Source organism: Aulonocara stuartgranti, assembly GCF_965226115.1.
Source record: "Aulonocara stuartgranti genome assembly, chromosome: 16".
NCBI lineage: Eukaryota > Metazoa > Chordata > Actinopteri > Cichliformes > Cichlidae > Aulonocara > Aulonocara stuartgranti.
In genome coordinates, this window is record NC_138952.1 from 273,460 (window position 1) to 292,500 (window position 19,041).

The 19,041-nt window shown below is 49.8% G+C and overlaps 1 protein-coding gene across 7 annotated transcripts in view; it reads left to right on the forward strand.

Moving 5' to 3' along the window:
• Positions 1-580: 580 nt before the first annotated feature.
• Positions 581-19,041, forward strand: part of zeb2a (zinc finger E-box binding homeobox 2a) — a 40,981-nt gene continuing 22,520 nt past the window's right edge. For 2 of the 7 annotated variants that reach the window (XM_082509155.1, XM_082509161.1), the window contains exon 1: positions 1,232-1,532. In XM_082509155.1, coding sequence (XP_082365281.1) covers positions 1,460-1,532 — 73 coding nt within the window. In that variant the 5' untranslated portion in view covers positions 1,232-1,459. Of the gene's footprint in view, positions 752-1,230; positions 1,533-19,041 lie in introns of those variants that run through there. The other 5 variants (XM_082509156.1, XM_082509157.1, XM_082509158.1 and 2 more) reach the window with 5 other exon arrangements.

Genomic DNA, 19,041 nt, shown 5'->3' on the forward strand with positions numbered 1-19,041 from the left:
AATATAAATGTATACAAATATATTTCATGTTGAATTTAGCATATTTTTACCGGTATTAAAATAAAAGACATATTTTATTATCATTATAAACGTATTTTTAGATTTTCTTTCTTTGAAGTCAAAACTTTTTTAAAATATGATTTTACGAATTTAAATAATATTTTATTAACAAAGTTTATTAGTTTTTTTTTTCATTGTTGAAATGTAACGTCAGCTTCTTTCATCTGTTGGTCAAACTAAAAAAGAACCACGTGACCACTGTTCCACGTGAGAAACACCTGCGGAGTTCGGAACAGTCTGCGCGTGCTTGTGATCTGCAGCTCAGTGAGCGCAGCGCGTGCCTCTGCATATAGCGACTTCACCTGTCCAGGTAATCTACCTGTGAGCCAATCAGGTGCAGGCTCAGGTGAGCGCGTATGGACACAGGAACCTGCAAATTAAAGTGTGTGTGTGTGTGTGTGTGTGTGTGTGTGTGTGTGTGTGTGTGTGTGTGTGTGTGTGTTGGGGGGGGGGGTCATTATTCCTCCTCGCGCAGATAGGTGGCGCGTGCTGCCGAGGCTCTCGCGCTGTTTGTGATGCGGACAGAAAATCGGTGACGGCGGGAGGAGCACGCGCACACCGGAGCAGCCCGACCCGCAGCCCGGACTCTCCGCTTCGACTCAGCGGGACTCTGTGGCCGGACTCTGGTACCGCTCTGCGGGAGGCTCTCCTGCCTCCCTGCCGCCTCCTCCCGGAACCGAGCAGCCTGCCGGTAGGTGGCCGTTCCTCCTCTCCTCCAATCAATGCGCTCTGCTCACCTGCCTGCTCTACCTGTCCGGACAGGTGAGCGCAGGCGGGCGCGCTCCCGCCACCAGGTATTATCCGGATGCAGGTGTTGAGCCTGCACTCCGGGGCCGGGAGCGGGTGGATGGAGGCAGGCTGGCCGGGGAGGATGAGGTCGTTCCCGGCGTGCCTGCGCTCCGCTCCCCGCTCTCGCTCCGGATGAGATGGGAAATGTTGACCTGCGCGCGCACGATTATACAACTGCAGGCCTGAATGTTGAGCTTATATAAGCGCGCTCTCGGCCTGATACTCTAATATCGATCATGTATCGATGAGTGATTGGTTTTAATTTTACACCTAAAATCAACAAGTTCACTGACAGGAGGAGGGACCGAGAGTGTATGTTTGACTTGTGTGTCAGTATCAGTGTTAGTCGGTGTGTGTGTGTGTGTGTGTGTGTGTGTGTGTGTGTGTGTGTGTGTGTGTGTCTCCTCCTCCTCTGTCACAGCGGCACACACTCCGCTCAGATCAGGCGGACGGGCACGCGGGGCGGAGGTGCGCAAACTCCCAGAAAGTAAGCGCAAAGTGTGCGCACGTTAGTGTGAGCGCGAGGTCCGCGAGGAGCTGCTGCTCCGGGATTTACTGTGTGTTGTGCCGCCGTCAGCAGGAGCAGCAGGAGTCGCGGACTCAGTGATCAATGAAGCCGGAGATCATGGCGGAGGGTCCCCGCTGCAAGAGGCGAAAACAGGCCAACCCCCGGAGGAAGAACGGTACGAATACACACACCGACTCACACACTGACTCACACATTGTCACGGCCCCGGACACGGCGCGTCCCGCCGGCCTCAAACTTTCTGACGGGACCGGGAGGCGCTGCTCCGGGCGGGGCGGAGGTCTGCGCTCTGCCGGGCACGAGGACCGTTACCCGCGCGCAGACCTGCGGGTCCGCGCTGAGCCGTGGAGTTCATTTCCATGTTTGTTTATTTTATGTGAAAACAAACAAACGGACAGGTGAGAGGGACCGGAAGTGAAAGAGAGTTTGGGCTGTTTGAGTTTTTGTGTCACACTTTGTGAATTTTGGTTGAAACATTTAAACTTTAATTTCCTCGAAACACGTTTGAGCCTCACAAACGCAAAATCCGGGAAAATCAAATCATTTGTTTTCATTAGATGAGATACAAGATAACTGTTTACTGTCTCTGCACGGTCATGCACAGTGTATGTGTGTGTATATATATATACATACATGTACAATAGTACAACGAAATATTTTGTCTCCTGTGTTTTCACGCTGCTGTGGTTTGTCCCCGTCTCTGGATGTGGCTCGTCTCCTCCTCTCGGGGCCCTGGGGGGTGGGTGGGTTGTTGTTGATGGACTGGAGGTCACGGTGACGGTTGGGGGGGGGGGGGGGGGGTGTAAGAGGATCTGAAGGGCCTCCTCCACCTCTGGCTGTCCCATCCAGCTGTGAGGCTGCAGCTGTTTGTCCCGCTGGTTTTTCTCGGAGTCTCCGTGGTTTCTTCTCCTCCTTCTGAGGAGAAGGAGGAGGTCACATGTCATAAAAGTGCGCATGGCTTTGTTTTTGGGACACGTTTAAATTTAAACGGAGCTGATGTGGTGAAGAAATCACAGGTTTGAGTCGAAGTCTGTCTGTGTGAGTTGAGGATTCCTGCACAGCCGAGCTGCCGGCAGCAACGACTCTGTGTGTGTGTGTGTGGGTGGGTGGGGGGGGGGGGAACGACCCCCCCTGCAGCCGTGTCAGGCTGCCTGCTGCACCATTCATGCCACATGTCTCACAGCCGTGTCATTGTGCCGGCGGTGCAGGAGCCGCTTTAAAGCAGCATCTGTGACACAAACACAGAGCAGAGCCTGGACCTGAACTTGAACCAGGATCTGGAACAGGACCAGAAGGTGGACCTGGTGGTTTCAGCCTCATAGATGTGTGGACGTAGCAGTGTGCGGCTGATGGAGGTTTTTGTGGATTATGTGGCGAACGCTGAAGGCGAGCTCTGATAAACCTCGCCTCCACATGCGATCCAACATCAGCAGAGGTCATGCACACTCTGCTGTGTTTGTGTGTGTCTGTGTGCATGTGTGTCTGCCGTCACAGCTGAGTGTTTCATGTTGGTAAGGTTTTTATTCAGAGACAGAGATGCTGTCAATTTACTGAAATGTGTCGGACACTGAACACGAAGCATGCTCGCCGCTCACGAGCACCGCTGCAGACGAGCTGTAAATACGCACAAACACACAACTGTTCAGGAAATACTCAGAAACACGCTGAGGCTCAGACTGTTGGTCCTCACTGCAGGCCCGAACACCTGTAACGTTTGCAGTCAGCTGATTCCAGCATTCAGGCGGATCCCAGATCAGCAGGTGACCCCTGACAGGTCAGTGTGTGTGTGTGCCCAGTGCATGTGCCTCACCACTTTGGGGGGATTTTACTGACAGCTCTTCATCGTTCGGTCGTCAAATATTTTCACTTCGTGTGTTTTACAGTTGTGTGTGTGTGTGTGTGTGTGTGTGTGTGTGTGTGTGTGTAAACTGGCTGATGTGTTGACCCCCCCCCCCCCCCTTAGGACCTGCTGTGTGCCTGTCCATTGGTGACGGTCCAGGTTTACGTCCTGTAAAGCTCCCTGGTCCGTTGCCGTGCCATCACTCTCCTCCTCCTCCTCCTCCTCCTCCCTGACCTCAATGTCTTTCATATCTGCCCCCTCCTCAGTAAGCGCCCCCCTGGGGGCAGAACAAAGAAAGCACTGCTCTCTTCATCCTTAATCAGCACTCAGAGGCTGCAGCGCCGTCGGGGACGCTCGCTACGCCGCCTCACATGAAAAGAAAGATGGAGGGCAGAGAAAAGCAGTGAGGTTAATAAAAGAAAGTAGGAAGGTGGATGAAGGTATGTGTACGGCCTGCATTAAGCCCCTCCCCCTACGATTTGCGCTCAGCTTCGTTTCCCTCGCCCCGACTCATCCTCTGAACTTTATGGCGACCCTTAAACACGCAGCTGTCTGCTGACGGGGTCGGGGGATGTTTATTAAATGTGTTCATGATGTCACAGCTTTGGTCCCGCCCATCACATTTGTTTCAGTCTTTCGTTTTTTGAATATTCACGGTGGGATGTCCTCCTTTTCTCACCTTTACTTTTCTGTGTGACACAAAATATATTTTATTTTAAATGAATCCTGTTTTTGTTTTTCTGGATTTAATTTTATTTTTCATGTTTTTCTTCTGGTTTTCGTTGAATTTTGATGTTCAACTCTCGTCAAAGAATAATTTCTACAAGAACGACTAACGAGGATTTAGAGAGCAGCTTTAATGTGTTTAAATGAACGTGTGTGCGTGTGCGTGCATGTGCAGGATTGCCCGCCTGCCTCGTCCCTCCGCTGTGCTGCAGCATCAGCAGCTCCCTCACAGGTCAGGAATCAAGTTTAAAATGCAGCATGTGATATGAATCCCTAATTTTTGAGCCCGTGCCCTCCCAGTACGCTTTTATTGTGAAAGACAGCAGATTATCCCCCCCCTGCAGGAGCCAAACAGCAAACACCTCTGGTGGGACAGGGAGGAGGAGCCCGGTTGGCTCGCCGAAGAACGGGCCCTTTGTTCAAATTGTATTAACAACACGGAGTCTGCTTAATGCTGTCCCGCCAAAATAAAACATCCCAATCACAGTGACATCACTGTCACATGACCAACAGAAACAGTGACTTCAGACTGACGCGTTCATCGTGGATGAGTGTGATTAAAGTTCATTAAAAATAGAAAGCACCTGATTTCTGATTTCTTCAGACTTTTGTCGTTCTGTCAGGCGTGTGTGGTGTTTTTACTTTAACATTTTTATTCAGAAATCTTTCTTGTTGTTCGAGGCAGACGTGCGTTCTCCTGCATTTCTGTGGATCGTGTGTAAGTTGTAAAATAGGTCTTTACGAACAGTCCTGTGGACGTGTCTCTGAGCTGAGATCGGCCTCTCGGGTTCCTCACACGTTCTGCCGGAGTACCGTCGGCCCGCTGTGGGCTGTACCTCCTGTCTGTGGTCGAATGAAATCCTGATGAGGTCAGCGCGTCAGTTTCTGAGATGAAGTTGCGCTGCAGCTTTTCTTGTTCTGAGGCTGATTTCTAGAAAAGGAAGAAGTGGGAGGTGAGACGTGTCGGCTCTGTGGAGGCCTGTTTGCTCTGGTGATGTCATCGCTCCTGAGCTCACAGTGGGACTTCAACAGGTGACTGTGATGCTCAGGTTGGTGTGCAGTGGAACAGTGTTGGTGCTTCTCTGCTGTTTGTCGTGTTTCAAGGTGACTGACGTGTGTGTGTGTGTGTGTGTGTGTGTGTGTGTGTGTGTGTGTGTGTGTGTGTGTGTGTCATGCGCACATTTTCTTCATGAGTGAGCGATGAGCCAAGGTCACGGCCGAGATCGCCGTGCAGATAACACACACACACACACACACACACACACACACACACACACACACACACACACACATAGCTGGACTGGCCGGTGGACCGATGATTTTTTTTTTTTTTGTGTAAAAATAACTCAGTTTTTTGGTGGTGGCTATGGCGGAGCTACAACAGCAGGTGGATGAGGGGAGGGGAGGCAGGTGGAGCAGAGACCTGAGGCGGCCGCCAGTCCGAGTGTCAGGTGAACTGAACTTCAGGTAAGAATTTATGACCTGCAGTCTATCTGGGTCAGATATAAACCAAGTTTAGGTGGAGTTTATTTTCGTTGTGCTGACTTTTTCGTACTGAGTGCTAGCTAACATGACGGAGTTTCTATACAGCTGGTGCTATGATGTTACTGATAGTGATAGAGTTGCCAATCGTCCCGTAAAAAACAGAATCGTCTCGCATTCAGAGAAAATATTGCGCGTTTCGTACTGAGCTGAAAAGGAACAGTTTGTCCCGGACTTCAGCTACAATGAAAAAGACAAAGCTGGATTTATTCTGCGTCTTTACGCTGTCAGCGGCCTCTTCTCCTCTCATTCTCTCCCCTCTCTCTCCTGTTGCCACTTCAATCATGAAACTGATCAATGATCAGCTGATCGGCTTTTCTCTCTTGTTTGTCTATCTCCCGCTTTGCGCCAGAAAGAGGAAACTAGTGGATGTCGCGTTCAACAGCAGAAGCGCGTTTAAGCTTGATCAGCTGTTGTTAGAATTTATTTAATATTACTTTCTAGTATCAGCTGATGTTTTCTGGAGCCACAGCCGTAATAGCTGCTGGTCATGATGGTTTGTATATGTGGTGAGAGGGAAACATGAAGATGAAACCAGGAGACGTCCTTACTGAATCATCAGAGCTGTGATGGAGAAACAGGTTTACCTTTTAGGTGACATGAATGAGTTGAAGGGAAGTTATGAACTGTTTCTGAGAGACAAATAACACCAGGATCCTTTTCTAAGCAGCTGACAGCTGGTAACTGTGCAGGGGCGGGTCTAGCAAAGCTTTGCCAGGGGGGCAGGTAGGACATTAACAGGGAGAGGGGGGCACAAAGAAATACTTTTCTTTCTTATTCTCATTTAAAATGTTTCACTTTTATTAAATAATTATCTGAATCTTACAACCAAAGTTTTTATCTGATGTAAAATGTACAGAAATCACACATATACCAACAAGACTGTGCATCACTGTCACAATGGGCAGTGATGCACGCTGTGGGCTGGCCTGTAGTCAAAATGCCCGGGCCAATTTTTTGTCCCAGTCCAGCCCTGGACACAGACACACACAGACACACACACAGACTGTATAACAGGTGTGAGAATCATTAAAAGATTTAATTTTTTAATTTAATCTGTTTTAACATAATTAAAACACAAAAATCACCAAATTTTTGTTTTGGATGTTTTAACTTTAGTATTTTTTTATAATTCTGATCATTTGCTTTGTTTGTTATAACTTTTATTTTTAAAAAGAAAGAGTTTCATTTTTGTAATGGTTAAACTTGTATTTATTTTTGTTTGTACTTCATAATTTTACACTTTTTTAATATATTTATGACTTTAAAAATAATTTCATGATTTGTTGCTGTTTAAATTACATTTATACATTTTAAAACAAGGTGTTATGTGTTTTAGATTTTTAGTTAGATATTATTTTACGTTTCTTCTTATAAACTTTGTGTGTTTCTCAGTTTTTTTCTTTTTATTCTTCATTTATCTTGAATTTCACTTTTTTAATTTTTGAATGTTTACATTTGGTTGTCACATGATCAGAGCCATTCGCTCTGCTGCACTCACACTCTCATTGGCCCCTCCCTCACAGCAAAGGTTTGTGTGATTGGGTCCTGCGGCAAGGTCACACACACACACACACACACACACACACACACACACACACACACACACACACACACACACACAGGGGGAACAATCAATAACGGATGGCTGGATTAAGGTGTCAGGACATCTGTGTGTCCAGCCAGCGTACAGCTGAATAACTCTTGAACACACACACACACACACACACACACACACACACACACACACACACACACACACACACACACACACCTCCATATCCAGCTTTAGGCCCCGCCCAGTTCCTATTGCCTGCTGTTCATCACCACGGCCTGCTCACGGTTCTGATTTAAACCACTGAGGCAACCAGAGCTCATCAGCACATTAAGAGATGGTACTGGTATGGTACTGGTATGGTACTGGGCCAGGTGAATCCTGAGGCAGTTCAGACTGACTGAAGAGGCAGTGAGTTAAATTGTGGGCGGATGCTGATCTTCAGCTGAGTGGGCTGGAGGTCCTACAGAGCCTCAGGCAGAGAGTGTGAGAGACGAGCCCGGCAGCCGTTTGGAAATGAAATACTGAACTACGACTACCGAATGTTTGTGACTCCGATGGCCCGTCTCTGACCTCTAAACAGTTTTTAAAGGGGCCTGGAAGGAGCACAGAGTTTGCTCTCCTGCCCATCTCTCTGAGTTTGTGTCTCGCGAGGACTTGGCTCACTTTCACCTCCAGAGTTCAGGAGGATTTTCCGTCCACTCGGACAAACGTCCTCGGGCCACGTCCCGGTCACTGATCTGCCAAGCAAAGTAATGAGGCGCTGCTCGGTGCGAGCTCACTGCCTCGGGCCCGGTCCTGACGGATTGCCCTCAGAGTGTGAGATAATGGAGCTGACGCTCCTGTCAAAGCTGCTCAAAGAAGCTGGGCTGAGGGAAACTTCTCCACCTCTGCGGTGCTGTGAACACCCGAACGCAGCGAGCCACAAGAGGCGAGCCCGCTCAGTTAGAAGCACCGAGTGTGTAGGCAGGGACTGGGTGGGTGTACTGCAGGTTCATTACATACCCCGAGCCTTCAGCTTCATCGGAGTCATCAACCTGGAGCATCGGGCTGAAGGTCATCGTCCAAACACACACAGACTAATGAACGCAATGAAATGAATGAAGGAAATCTTTTACACTGTGTAAAAAATTTGAACAGGAAGTCCACCAAGAAACACAGAACATGAGTCTGAGTCCTTACAGTTCTCACCAGCATGTTAAATGATTGGCTGCATGAGTGGGCGTGGCAGTAAGAGTGGGCGTGGCCTCAGGGCTCATCTGACTCTATGTATGTGTGTAGTGCTGTGACAGCTGAAGGCTGATGAAACCTTCTTCTTCTTCTCTTTTGTGTCTGAGCGCCGTGCCGGCACAGTCTACGTTCGCCTCGCTGCTGGGAGGATTCATACAGCCACGGGTCAGTGCGACGCTGAAGATGAAACATCGTCGCTTACACGGGCTCTTTTCACGTTTCCACTGGAACAGTCATTTGATTAAAACGAGACCATGTGATCAGGGTGACATCAGACAACTTCCTATTTAAATAAAGATCGAGAACAGGACACATTCAGATCTTTTTGTAAAGTCTCGGTCTGCGTGTTCGCCGACACCACACCGCCTCCTCACACCGATCCCACAATGCCTTTCACTGATTTCTCTCCCGGCCTCGGTTCCCACGGTGACGGGCTGATCGGTCGTCCACCTTTGAGCCGAGAGGCTGTGAGAAGTCTCGTGCACGGCCTCTGTTTGCCGTGGGATTATCAGACTTTGGTGTGGGTGGGGGGCATAAAGGTAGCCATGGGGAGGACCTCATGTGGGCCAGGAATGCCGGTCAGGTCAGGGGAGGAGAGGCCGGGGCGGCGAGGGACACTCGGGGATGGGGCAGGTGCCTTTGTGAGTCTGTCAGCCATCAAAGGAGCAGGCGCAGCTGAAAAGGTTAGGGGGAGAATAATCCCCCTCCCAGCCTGACAGACGCTTCATTCTCCCTCAGCCCGCCACCTTTGTCCACGCCGCCTCATTACAGCTCAACACACATGTGTCAGAACGCATCGGGCGACGTACGGTGGCTCAGAGTCATTGGGACGACAAAGTCACAGCAGCAGGATACACATGCAAGCAGAAATAACCTGTCCTCATAGATCTTTTTATCATCGTCCACGGGAAGTAGATGTGTGTTAGTGATCAGAGTGTGGAACGGTCCTGTAACCACGCTGAGCCGCGGTGCCGTTACAGTCAGCTGTGACCACTCTGGCAGCACGGGAGAGCAACAGGAAGTCTGGCTGCTGAGGAGGAGGAGGGCGATGGGGCGGGGGGTGTACAGGTTGCGTCATGGGACCCGAGGTGTCCCTCTTCTGACCCTTTTGTGCAGCCTGTCAAACGTGGTTAACATGCAGCCATGCCCCCCCCTCCACATGTGTATATGTTGATCCTCGCACCACCATAAACAGCAGAAATCACAGGAAGCTTTCAGGCTGACACCAGATCAGCTCCCACTGTCTGCAGCCTGTTTCCAGCTGAACAGTGGAGCAGAAAGCAGGTTGTCAGTCACTAAGTGCATTCTGGGTAAAGGTTCAGGATCATTTTTCCTGAGCTCGACTCAACTTCATCAGCTCACACGCATCAAAACGAGCTGAACCATCCCCATCCTCTGACGGATCTCACATCTTGTATGGATGGATTTCCTGGTGAGGCGAGTGCAGCATCAGAAATAACAGCTCCTCTGAGGCTCAGCCGTGGACGAGTGAGAGGAAGCCGCGGGACAGGGTCTCATTGTGTCGGCGCCGAGCACAGGCGCAGCGGCTCGTCCTCGGCTGCTCGCCGCAGCCCTAATGTGGCAGATAAACCCCGGCTTTGATACGGCCTGCTCCAGTAAGCCCCTCAGCCTGCCAGCACCTGCCAGCGGGGAGGTATGCATTCATGCCCCTAACAGGATTACGCTGCTCTGTAATTGATTCGTTTGCAGTGAGGGGCGGAGACAACACTTTGCAGGGCAGCGTTTAGGTAACGGCGCCCCAGAATTCATCCGACTGCATGTGTCAATTTTATTACATCAGTCCAGATGAACTTGAAAGGCCGGCTTTGTGAGCGCCCACTGGCTGCATGCGCCCGGCTCGGTCAATAGAGGTCATTGATGTAAGCGTGCTCTTTCTTCTCTCGCCGCTCGCCGTGTTGTGTTTGCAATCGATCGCTGTGACACACATGAGGCGTGTTACAGTCTGGGTGGCTTCACACATGGATGGAGGTACAGCAGCAATGGTGTGACAGTATGACGGGCGTAACCGGGTCAGTCGATGAGGCACTGTGATTGCGCCCGCATCCGGTTGCACATGTAAGTTAAAGCCGCATGCTGTGATGGAGAGCGTGCTTGAGGACCACCGGTGACTCACTGAAGGCACCTCATCATCATCAGTGCTCTGAACATGGCTGATGTTCAGACGTGTGCAAGCTGGAGGAAACTGGCGCTGACACGATGAACCATTTCAGCCAGATCAGCGTGTTAGCCTAGTGCTGTGCGCCATCATTCGCCATCAGACGGTGCGTCAACTAGTTCATGCTAACCCTGACGCTACAGAGGCGTTGGCACAGGAAGTGACATCAGACGTTTAGCCTGCTGCTAACAGCGTTGATGCTAACAGGTTGGCTGATGCGTGGCTCTGTGGGGACACCTGGACGCGAGCTGAACCTGCAGCTGGGAGCTGCCTGTGGTGTGAGTGTGCAGCTCTTAGTGGTTATATTGGGAGTCTGTCCAGTTGCCGGGTAAACCAGTTCACCTGAAACTAATGATCCCACCAGGCTGGCCTCCCCACACAACCCCACCCCTCCTTGCCTTCACCACTCTAATGAGCCTGGGAAAAGCCCCTCCCCCCATGGGGCCGAACTAGGTGACACAGTGGACACAGGCCGCCTCGGGGTATTGGGGGGGGGTCGCAGCAGCCTCTTTTGTCCTGGGCGTCTGGCACGCTGAATGTGAAGACGGTGATTTATGGCTGAGCGTAGACCAGCAGAGATGAGGCGCGCACAAAGACTGCGTTAAGACCGCTTCCTGTCCCCGTTTCTCTGACAGTCCTCTTTGGAATCTGGGTTAAATGCAAATTGATCTGAGCGATGGCAGACAATAATCGCCGTCGGACTCATGTATTCGTGCAACGGACCAGAAGAGAATTTAGTGAAGTCCCAGCTCGAGTCATCGACCGTAGCCAAAGAAAGGCCGGCGGGTCGATGGCGATGGGCGGCAAGATTCTCAGAGCAGGCCGTGAGCTTTCTGCGGCCGCTGCAGCGAGAGGAGGAGGACCTGGATGCTTCATGGTGGAGCTGTTTGAGCTTCACGCAGGATCACAGATGCCTCGAGTCGACTCGCAGCCTTCACTCTGCTGTCTGACTGCACAGACCGCCATCAGCCCGCCATGAGCTGTAAGCCGGGCTGTACCAAATCTGTCATGATTCATGTGTGACTCCTGTCGGTGACAGCGTTTACTGAGCGAGCTCAGTTGGAGCATGGCTGAGTTTTGGCATGTTAAAGGTGAACCTGACCTGAGTCAGCCTGGGTCACCGCCTGCTGTGGGCCACATCTGGGCCACGCACTCACATCTGTGTTTAAAGCCTATGTTCTCCTCTCACCTGTGCAGACCGGGTTTGATGAGCAGGTTAAAGATGCTCCTGAACTCAGTGCTCACGGGAACTTCTCCCTCCACCATCCATGAATAACTAACATGTGGTCTTTAAACTCGATGGCGGTCTGCTCCCTGACTTCCTCAGGCTGACCCTCTAAGCCCGAGCAGGAAGTGCTGAAGTTCTGTGTACTGCTGCTGGCCAGACCTGAAGTCTGTCATGAGCCTCAGCAGAAACTCTCTGTGAGTATTTGCAGTAGCTGAGTGCTCTGAGTATTCACTGGGATGGGTTGTGGCTATTTTCTGGTATGGCTGTGTGTGTTTGCAGTGTTTCTCTCTGCTCACACTCTAATTCTGCTTCTTCTTCTTCTGCTTTAGTTTTTCCGGTGCGGCGCGGCACTCGGATGTGTGAAAGCAGGTAAAAACGAGTGCAGATAAACAGTCACACGGCCGGCTTCCTCTTTCTCGTGTCGACACTCGGCTCGCCGGCCCTCACTTCCCTCTGCTGCGATGTGCTGACACACCGCTTCTCTGGGCTTTGGCGACCTCGTCACCGCACTGTTGCTTCTTCTTCTATTTCTGAGAACACACACACCTCCCGTTATGCCCTCACACTCTTCTTCTGTTTCCTTTTCTTCTTTTACACTTCCCAATTCTGCTCCGCTCACCTCCGCGCCGAGGCTAAAGGTTTGAACCTTCAGCGCTGTGTGGGTCGTGTCTTAGCGTGAACTCACTGAGCGCGCTCTGAGTCAGCTGATGAAACCTCGTGTTTGTCCAGCTCCTTTAAGTTTGAAGTTTCTGCTCAGCTGTCCCGTTCACAGACCGGAGCCTCAGTCTGGTTCCTGCTCTTGTTCTCGATCTGGTTCCTGGGTGGTGTTGGCAGTGTTCAGCCCTCAGTGTGTTCGGACAGTTTTCAGACAATCGTGTTCCTGCGGATCTGCATGGACAGCATGTGTTTGTCTCTTTCCTGTTTTGCTCGGACACTGAGGTTGTGACCTCAGGACCGCTTGGCAGCCATAGGCCGCCTCACGTCCCTGGAGTCGGGGACATTTGGGCGTTTGAAGCCCAGGAACATCTGACGTGGTGGCTCGACTGAACTTGCGCATGCACTCATTCAGTCTGTGGGACTTTATGTCAGTGAGTAAAGAAGAAATATGTTCCTGTGAGCGAGTGAGGATGCCACACGTTTGAGTTTCACACTGTGAGCATTTATTCATGTGTGCACTCATCAGTAAAACTCAGAGGCTTCACAGGCTTCTGCACTCAGCTCCAGCAGGAATACAGGAGGACGACTCCGTAACATCAGAACCATCCGAATCATTAGAAGCATCCGTATCTTTAGAGCCAATAGAACCATCAGAATAAACAGAACCACCAGAAACGTCAAACCTGCTGCCTCTGACTCTTTGCTGCAGATGTTGTTTTAAAGTTCCTAGACTCAAAGAATAAAAATGGTGACAAACTATGAAGCTGTCACCTGTCAGAGTGACTCTGATGGAGCGGAGTATTAGAATGCTTGAATATGACACTAAATGTTTTCATCCATATTTAACTATGAGGGTAAGGTGAGACTGAGACGGAACAGGACAGGGAGGTGTGCAGTGAAGGTCGAGCTCCCTGCTGTGAGTCACCTGGAGAGAACAGAGAAGCCTGTGGACTCTGGGCGTACCTGGGCAGGCCGAGAGCGGAGCCCTGCGGGACACCACCTCAGACTTCACATGCTCAGATGGAGGCGCTCGCTCTGACTTTCTGTAAATGTGCTCAGAGCAGGAGAAGAGCTGGAAATAGATCAGTAGTGTTGAAGCTGGGGTTTCGGTGACACACAGGGATTCCCCCGCTATCAGAGGGCTGCGGTGGTTTCTGGGCACAGGAAGGAAATTTTCAGTTATTTTAGGTTTTGCTGACATTTGTTAGAGTTTCCGTTCTCAGAGTGATGCCAGGGACGCACACAGGAACTGGGTTACCTGTGTGATGCCAACTCACCTGTCACCTGTCTCACCTGCTTCCTCTCTGTGGTTCAGAACTCAGCATCTGCTGTGTCCCTGCTTCTGATTGGTGGGTGTCCTGTGAGTTTGTGATTAGTGAGCGGAGCTCCTTCTCTCACAGCCTCTTCAGCTCGTTGACAAAGACAAACTCTTCTTCATCCTCCTCTTGTTAACGTGGCGCTCTGTCACACGCTCCTCCTCTCATTAGTGTGCTGTTGTCTCACACTCGGGGTGTAGAATGAAACCCGATGACATATCAGAGATGAAGTCGCTTTGGTTAAATGCTTTAACTCGTTGACAGGATAAAGGACTTTTATTTTGAAGAGCAGTGAGAGCGTGACTGGGGAGGGATAGAATGATGAAGGCTGATGAAGGCTTTTCAGCCTCAAACTGAGGACTTGAGGCAGGTCTGAGCTGTTGTGAGCCTGCCCACGTGATGCTGGGCGGATGGAAGGATCGGGTGTTCCTAATAAACTGGTCTCTCTCCCCTGGTTGATCTGAAAGGGATTGTCCATTAGAGTTCAAAGGTCACTTCCAAACTGCGTCAGAAGCTGAAATAATCAGGTCTTAGCTTTGCATGCAGTGTGTTTCACACTTGCTTCTCGCTGTGACTTCCTGGTGCGCTGTGGGGAGCGTCTCAGAGGGAGGAGCCATGACTCTGACACACAGGCGTCTCCTCACACCACGGACCTCATTCAGCGAGCGGGCTGGGCCTCAGAACCACCAGAGCTCTTAGAACCAGCGGACCGGTTTCAAAGGGTCAGAGGAGGAAAGTGGATGAGCTGCTCACACAGAGCAGCCACATTCTTGCTTCCTGCAGGGAGGGGCTGGTGTGTGTGTGTGTGTGTGTTACTGTGTGTGTGTGTTACTGTGTGTGTGTGTGTGTGTGTCACTGTGTGTGTGTGTCACTGTGTGTGTGTGTGTGTGTGTGTGTGTCACTGTGTGTGTGTGTGTTACTGTGTGTGTGTGTTACTGTGTGTGTGTGTGTGTGTGTGTGTTACTGTGTGTGTGTGTGTGTGTGTGTGTGTTACTGTGTGTGTGTTACTGTGTGTGTGTGTGTGTGTGTGTGTGTGTGTGTTACTGTGTGTGTGTGTGTGTGTGTGTGTGTGTGTGTGTTACTGTGTGTGTGTGTGTGTGTGTGTGTGTTACTGTGTGTGTGTTACTGTGTGTGTGTGTGTGTGTGTGTGTCACTGTGTGTCACTGTGTGTGTGTGTGTGTGTGTATGTGTGTGTGTGTATGTGTGTGTGTGTATGTGTTACTGTGTGTCTGTGTGGACTGAAATAGTAGCTTGTCTCTCCATCTGTCTCTATTCATTCCTGACTCATGCTGCATCGTACTGGCTTTAGACCACACCTAACACACACTGACACACACACACACACACACACACACACACACACACACACACACACCTGTAGGTGGCTCTGACAGAGAGTTAAGTGACGTTTTCTCCCCCCACACTGGAATCAGCTGATCAGCAGATGAACCTTTGAGAGGCGGTGATGTCATCACTGTACAGTGACGTGTTACTGTTACCAGGTTACAGGAGTTCTAGTTTTCAACACCTGAGCATCAGGTGGTTAGTTGTGACCTCACACTGATCAGCTGATGCTCTTGTGGGCATGATATACACCACAGCGCTGTCAGCAGGTGTCGGGACAGCTGTTGCTTTGTTGCGTTCTGCAGTTACGTCAGTGCCAAGGATGTGACGTATCAGAGGAGGCGGTCCTTGTGAACACCGGTGTGGCCTCAGATTCCAAATACGGCTCCACGAGAACCTCAAAGTCTGGATGGTTTGAGTTATGACAGATGTGTCCACAGGACAGCTGTCCACTGTGGGGACGTCTGGGGTCAGGTTCTGCTGGGTCATGTGAAGACTTTAAGAAAGAGGTGAATAAAAGGATTAATGATGAAGACGATGAACTCATTAACCCAAAAGGTTTTCAGCTGCTGCTCGTACATCTCCTCTCAACTCTAAGCCGAACTTTGAAATTGTGGTTTCAAGGCCCCGGTTCTGCGGGTTCTGCCTCGCTGCTCTGAGCGGGTGTTGCTCTCTCTGAGACCTCGGAGCAGAGAGCATTATGGGCCGTGGTATTGTTTGAGGTCTTCCCCGCCTCCCCGTTATTCACAGAAGACGGAAGTAGTTGTTTTTCAGCTGCGATCAGGTAATGAAGCAGACTTGTTGTGCAATCAGAGTTTTCAGGAAGTTGAGGCAATGCTCATCCTCGCCGCTCATCATGTGATCTGTGTGTGCAGGTTTGAGACGCACTGGGTTATTGTCTCTCGGGTCAGTGTCTAACCTGAGCTGGACCTGAACCCTGATCTGAGAACCAGTTAAAACTGGTCCATTACCATCAGAGAGTCACAGAGGAAGCTGCTGCTGCTGCGCTCGAACACCTGCTCAGGTGGTCTTACATGACTGAACGGTCTGTTGGTGTGAGGTGTGTCTGTGACGCTGCCAAACACAGAAAAGTCTCAGTTTGTGAGCCCGGTGACTCCTTGATGAGTGTGTGCATCCTGATGAGGGCGGGGTCTTTCATTTCCTCTCTGATACAGAGAAATGGAGGAAAACGTCGTCACGCCGTCAGGTGATAACCGCAGAGGCAGAACGGTTCTCAGACATTTCTTCCACCAAGCGTCACGGTTCTTTCTCTTCAGGGAAATGTCACTTTCACTTTCCTCATTTTCTAACGTTTCTATCGGGCAGCGAACGCCTCGTCGCCTGTTGGAAATCAGCTGATAATTGATCTTTCTCTCATTTCCCACGACCACTTCCAGTAAAACACGCCGTCCACTTTGCAGCCGCTCGACCGCACGCTCGCCGTTAATGTCACGAGGACGAATAAAAGACGAGGAAGAGTAAAGTGCGGCGAGGACTTAAAGGCTCTGAGTGCCGCCCGGCGACTCGCTCAGCCATTTGTGGTTTTTAAGCAGACAGACGAGGGAGGCACCTGCTGCTTCATCACCACCACCATCATCATCTACATACACAAATATGGAGATGAAGTGAGCGTCTGTAGTTTGTTCGTGTTGTCTGAGGTGTGATGGTCATTTGCTGAGGATCAGCGGGTGCTGGGTTCGGTTGGAGTTCGGTTGGAGTCGAGTGTGTGACGGGAGCTCAGTTTGAGCGGCCACCTTTTTCCTTGTAAAATGAGGGCGTTTTTTTTTTTTTTCCTTTGAGCCGCAGCAGGAAGTGGAGACTCCTGAGAGGTCTAATGGAGACCACAGCGCTGTAACACCGGGCTCATTGTCCCGCCCCCACCCAGATCCCACTCAGGTCAGCAGCATCACAGCGACTCGACTCTCTGCGGGCACGCCGGCGTGCAGGCTCAGGAGTACACAGGAAGTCAAATCACTTCTTGTGTAGTGATGTCACATTTTATTTAAGTATGTGGACAGTACGCTCCACCCACACTCCCTGCTGGTTGTAACTGGGACCAGTAAGTGTGGAGCACCTGATGATGACACCACTGGATGCTCAGGTGTCAGTCACCGTCAGTCCTGTGATTGGTCAGTGATTCACAGCGAGGAGCGTGCGATGCATCAGAAGTCATTTCTTTGATTTGTGTGCCCCGCAAACGCTCGGCCACTTGAGTGGAAAGTTCGACCCCGAGGACAGAATGCCTGTCAGTTCCCGTCACCTCACTGGCTGCTCCTTGCTGCCATCGATGGCGTGCAGTGAGAGCAACTGTATGGGGGTCGCAGGTCACGTGGTGGATGAGCACATCTGTGTGTCCAAAGGTGCGACCGCAAGCGCTGACCTGCTCTAATGACACTTCAGTTCCTGTCGGTCCTTCACCTCTGAAGGCAACAATGGCGGCAGCTACTTAGTGTTAATGTTACTCTTATTACTCTTTCTGGGTTGAAAAATCAAACTTTTAACATATTTTCAGGCGAGAAGTTAGCTGTGTAAACTCTAAATATCTGCTCGTTTATCAAGACATCGCATATTTGCAAAAGTGTGCCGACATTTTCGGAGACGTCTGTTACCCACCCGCTCGATAGCTAGCCGGTGGTCACTCAGTGGTCTCTCGACCCGGCGAGAGCAGCGGACTCCCGCTGTCTTTCGCTACTCAGGTTAAACATGATATATAAGTCATTAAAAAATGTAATTGTTTGGCTTTTTTTTTGGTGTTTTATTTGTTCCAGAGTAAATCGGTTTGACTGAGATCAAAGTTACTAGATTAGATTAGATTAAATAAAACTTTATTAAGCTGATTAAACAGAAGTGTGAGACAGTCGAGAATTTATGCTAGTGTCCTGTTATATTTTAGATAGCAAGGAGCAGACAGCCGAGTTTATTAAACTCCACCGAGACAGTGGTGACACAAATCTGAAGGCTAGACCGTCCCATTTCACAGCCTCGCACTTCTGGCCTTCTCGGTCTTCGAAGGAACCGGCCCACGCAGACCGCGAAGGCCGGGTCCTCCCAAGGATGCGGCCTACGTTTTGGGGGAGAGCTAATGTGTTCAGCTTGTCAAATTTACTTAAATCTTCGATCACCAGCAGTGTGACAGTGAAGTGCTGTACTGTATGTTTATAAGTTTGCTCCCCAACAAACACACCAATGTCGACGAAACGTCGTCACCTCCAGGTGATTTTGGTTTCATTCTATAATACTGGACTTATTTTTCCACGAAGGTTTGAACTTTGAGAGTTTTTAAACAGGAGAGAAAAGTTTAATAATTGTAAAAAATAAAGCTGGCTACTTCATAGATTTCACCGATCGCTGGTTATATTTAGAACGTAACTCCCGTGATAAACGAGGGACCAGTGTAGTTCAGGGAGGACTCTGTCCCAGAAGTCATGTCTGAAAAAAGTAGTTCTCAATTATAAGTTAGATTTAACAAGTATGTAAGATTGAGTTTAGAGGTTCATTCAGTAATTAAATTTATTACAGATGATGAGGGTAAAATATATTTTATAACCAAGCAGGTAACAAAGAACACATGTAAATAATGTCATTATTGTAGGAGAACGTTCTGGAAAAGGTCAAATGACCTTTGGATTAAGAAGATTTAAAGACGGCGTTTAAACTGACCTCACAGCTACAACAATCACAAACACGTGTCCACGTCTGCCTGCAGCCGCTCTGCTCGTCAGGCCTGAAACCGTCTCATTGGCTGCTCTTCTTTTGCTTCACTCTTTATTTGCTCTGATTGGTTCTCCACACTCTGGATAATTATTCATCACTGTCGTGTACAGTTTACTATGTATGCCATTAAAAATGGACTGGAATCATTACTTCAGAACAAACGTGAGACAGTTTATAAATGCGATTTCTTTGTTGTTAGCTTTGTGTTTACTCTTTAACACAGTCGGTGTGTGGGCATGCAGTTCTGACAGCTACACTCATGTATAGAGGATCAGGTTACTTCATGATTTCCCATATGGAAAAGATTTATATAAACCTTATAAAGTTTGTATCTGTCT